Source organism: Fragaria vesca, linkage group LG2 (genome assembly GCF_000184155.1).
Source record: "Fragaria vesca subsp. vesca linkage group LG2, FraVesHawaii_1.0, whole genome shotgun sequence".
Classification (NCBI taxonomy): domain Eukaryota; kingdom Viridiplantae; phylum Streptophyta; class Magnoliopsida; order Rosales; family Rosaceae; genus Fragaria; species Fragaria vesca.
In genome coordinates, this window is record NC_020492.1 from 556,880 (window position 1) to 561,488 (window position 4,609).

Here is a 4,609-nt window from a genome sequence, read left to right on the forward strand (position 1 = left end):
TGTTGATAGTGTAGTTTGTGTGATTATGATATATACATCTTGCATGTGTGATTATGATGTAGCAAAAAGGGATTATATATATATATATATATATATATTGAATTGTTGCTTGTTATGGAAATCAGTTGTGATTTCAAAAGATTATGTTGTGTGTTGGATGTAAGAATGATAAAATTCTTTCATTCATCAATATTTAATTAGCCTTAGAAATCCCGTTCGAGAATCATCTTGTCACAACTGTGTTTGATAAAATGATTCTTGAATTGTCCCATTTTTGGAAAGTTTGGGTGCATATGATTTTGTTTCGCAATTTACAGTTCTTGTGTTTTGCGTTATCGATCGTGGGTATATATTTCGACGAGGTCTCTTGCTACCGTTCCTTGAGTGCACATTAGGTATAGATATTCGTGCACTTGAGGAACTGTAAGGAGATGTTGCCGAAATTTATACCCATGATCGAAAACACAAAACACAAGAACTGTAAACTGCGAAACAAAATCATGTGCACCCGAATGGGATTATGACCCTAACCGGTTGCATAAGGTTAAGAAGAAGAAGTGAATATATGTTTAATTTGTTGTTTGTTTCTAACTTTGTGTTTATTTTGATTCTCTTATGACAGCATATTCTGAAAATGGACAAGAGTTAGATGCAGTTACGGAGAGGTCACAAGGATTATATGCAAGGAATTCTCGATTTTATGACATTTGCAATTCAACATAGTAATGGAGTGGAACATTTTCGTTGTCCATGTAGACAATGTAATTTAGAAGAGTGGAAGACAGTTGCGGAAATGCCGTAATGCACAATGACCTGACTAGATTAGGTAATATGTGTAGTTATACTACATGGACACATCATGGTGATGTAGCAGATCATGTACCTACAATGGCCGATTTCCGAGGACGACATAGTCATCATCCATGCTCATCTAGTGGTACTGCCGGGTCTTTCATAGACCCCGCTATGAACATTATACATGATGTTTTTCCATCTTGCCCAAGATATGAAGAAACAAATTATGATACCACTAATGATAGAACTCATGCTTTCTCAAACGTTGACACCACTGATTACGAAAAGTATAACAAACTCCTAGCGTAGCGCAAGCCCACACCACATTATACCCTGAGAGTGATAAAACTGTTTTAGGTGTCATCTTATCACTGATGCAATTCAAAGTGAAGAACAGATTGTCCAACACGGGTTTTGATGAGATTTTGGCTCTTATTAAGGACATGCTTCCTGTTGGAAATAACCTTCCTGATTGTTATTATAAGGTGCGCTCTTACTAAATGACATCGGCCTCGGTTATAAGAAAATTCATGCCTGTAAGAATAACTGCATTTTGTTTTATGGAGATGATAACAAATTCCTTGATATATGTCTCGTGTGCAAGGAATCGAGGTATAAGCCATCTCCTTCATCGAAGGGGAAAAACGTTCCTTGGAAGGTGCTTCGTTATTTCCCGTTAATTCCTAGATTGAAGCGTCTCTACATGTCTTCACGCACTGCAAAGAAGATGAGATGGCATAGGAGAAAGAGGACAGATGACGACACTTTCAAACACCCCGCAGATGGCGAGGCTTGGAAATCCTTTAACAGATCGTTTCCCGATTTTGCAGCAGACTTTCGAAATGTAAGACTTGGACTTACAACATACGGGTTCAATCCTTTTGGAAATATGAGCTTGTCACATAGTACTTGGCCTGTTATTGTTTTCCCGTATAACTTGCCTCGTGAGATGTGTATGAAGAAGGAGTATAATATGCTGACGTTGTTAATTCCAGGTCCGCAATCTCCAGGAAAGTGTCTCGATTTGTATATGAGACCATTGATTGATGAGTTGAATGAATTATGGGAATATGGAGTATCCACTTTTGACAGGTATAGTCAAACTTTCTTCTAGATGAGACCAGTAGTGATGTGGACCATTAGCGATTTTCCTGCTTACGGTATGTTGTCGTCTCATGTCACTAAAGGGTATAAGGCTTGTCCAGTGTACGGTGATGGCATAGATTCTAGTTGGCATGCTGGAAAGGTATGTTACTTGGGAAGCCATCGATCGCTTGATGAGGATCACGAATGGCGACAAGATGCAGAAACTTTTGATGGCTCACAAGAGTTTCTTCCGAAACCGCAGGAGTGGTCTGGTGATCAAATTTTAGAGTACTTGAATGGTATTGATTTCAAACAAAAGAGCAGTGATCCGAAAGTAGTGACCAACAACCCAAAACAACTAGATGAGAGCGGGAACTGGACGGGGAAAAGTATATTCTTTGAACTACCTTATTGGTCGAAATTGAGAATTAGGCACAACCTAGATGTCATGCACATAGAAAAGAATGTATGTGACAGTGTGTTGAGAACAATTCTCAATATTAAGGAAAAGAATAAGGACACTATCAAAGCGCGGTTGGATCTTGAGCGTATGAAAATACGCCCGCATTTATAGCTAACACAAGATGGATCAACCCCGAAAATGCCTCTTGCACCTTACTGTGTTAAGCCCACTTTGAAGAAAAATGTATTCAGCTGGTTTCATGGTGTTTCTTATCAGAAAATATATCTCGATGTGTAAAAGTGGCGGAGAATAAGATACTTGGATTGAAGAGTCATGATTGTCATGTATTGCTGCAATGTCTTCTACCGGTGGTTATTCGACCCTATTTGCATTCTGATGTGGTGGAGGTCTTAGTAGTTTTGTCGAGGTTCTTTCAGAAGTTATGTACTAGAGAGCTTAAGAAGTCATATGTCCTTAGAATGAAAGAAGAAATTGTCTACATTTTGTGCAAAATAGAGAGGATTTTCCCGCCCGCTTTCTTTGACATCATGATTCACCTCATGATCCATCTTCCAGAACAAGTGTTGCTCTCCGGTCCTATTCATGACACATGGATGTTCCCAATTGAAAGGTAGAATTTATGTAAAGATGTTCTTTCATCCATTTATATATATATATATATATATATATACAGTTCTTATCCAGAGCGAAGCTTCAACTTTAAAATTAAAGTGTGAAGTTTATTATTTGACTCACTTTTCGGTCATATTTCCACATCTTCACCGTTCCGTTTATAGAACCTAATGCATAGATCACTCTGGCCAAGTTTCATCCAAATTGGTAATCGTTAAGGTACCGAATCAGATTAAATCAACGAACGGACCATAAATCTGTCTATTCAGAACTGTTTGTGTAAATAACGATTATGAAAACCCAAACGATCATTAAATTCAATGAAACTTGGCAGAAGTGATCTATGCATTATGTTCTACAAACTTAACGGTGAAGATGTGGAAATATGACAAAAAATTAAGTCAAATAAGGAACTTCACACTTTAATTTCAAAGTGAAGTTTCGCTCTCAATAGAAACTGTATATATATATATATATATATATATATATATAGTGTACACTACACTAGAACTAACTTTATGTTTCAGGCAACTCGGGGGCTACAAGAAATATGTTAGAAATAGAAGTAACCCAGAAGGGTCAATTGCCGAGACATACCTTGCACATGAGTGTGTAACCTACTGCAACTCATATATCTTCAATAAGGACGACATCGTAGCAAATGATGCAACAAATGCACCTCAATTTAATCTCTCGGTTGTTTTAGAACTCGTGAAGCCGTTCAGAAACATACCATATACAGAGAGATTAACTGATGCAGAGCTCATTGAGGCTCATTGGTATGTTCTGCAAAACTGTGCAGAAGTCAATGAGTACAGGGAGTATCATCTGGACCATATTACAGATGCATATCCTAACAAGCATGAAGAGACGCATAAAAAAGAGTTTCCTAATTATTTCCTAGAATGGGTACGTTTAATATAAGTTTCATAATTTTTCCACAATTCTTATATATATTGTGACAATTTACCCAACAATAATATATTTTCCACAACTTTCCAGATGTTTACGCTGCAACAACGAGGTGATGCGCGTTACAACCCAAAATTGCACAATTTGGCATGTAAACCACAAGCTCATCATGTAAGTGCGGCATGTTTTGTCAACAGTGTCAAGTTTGTGACATTACAACGAGACGAAGGACGGAAGACCCAAAATTACGGGGTAATGGCACCGGGGGAGAGCGATCAACCTTACTACGGGGTGTTGCTTACCGTCGTTGAACTATTATATGGGAATCGTATGCCAATTATGACACGACCCACCCCGAATTTCACCCTGAAACCCAGAGTAAGTCGTGCGGGGACCACCTCCAAGGAAAATTTACTGAAAAGATTAAGAAAATCTCCCTTGCAGATGGACAACCCTAACTTGAAAATTAATATTACACTCTTAATTTAACACATAATATACAAAAATTCTAAAGTATTCAGAGCTACTAAACACAAGCGGAAGCAAGAAAACACGAGTAGGTTGAACAGGTAACCTACTGGCGAAAACTGGCAGAAAAGCGGGTGACTATGCCTCGTCTCCTACTAGATCCAACCCGAACTCTGCAGACTGGGCAATTTAAAACGAAGGGCCCAAGGGAAAACATTTAATAACGTTAGAGTGAGTGGACAAAAATAAAATAATAAATAAAATATTTATGTTTCCCCAAATTAATTTCTAAGGAAAAATCGAATGCATGCC

General features: G+C 37.9%; 1 protein-coding gene across 1 annotated transcript in view; it reads left to right on the top strand.

Moving 5' to 3' along the window:
* The first annotated feature begins 1,924 nt into the window (after positions 1 to 1,924).
* LOC101313768 overlaps positions 1,925 to 4,609 on the top strand; it is a 10,580-nt gene continuing 7,895 nt past the window's right edge. Inside the window, exons 1-3 of the mRNA XM_004291957.1 lie at positions 1,925 to 2,429; positions 2,561 to 2,915; positions 3,445 to 3,826. Of these exons, the coding sequence (XP_004292005.1) occupies positions 1,925 to 2,429; positions 2,561 to 2,915; positions 3,445 to 3,826 (1,242 nt within the window). The remainder of the gene's footprint in view (positions 2,430 to 2,560; positions 2,916 to 3,444; positions 3,827 to 4,609) is intronic.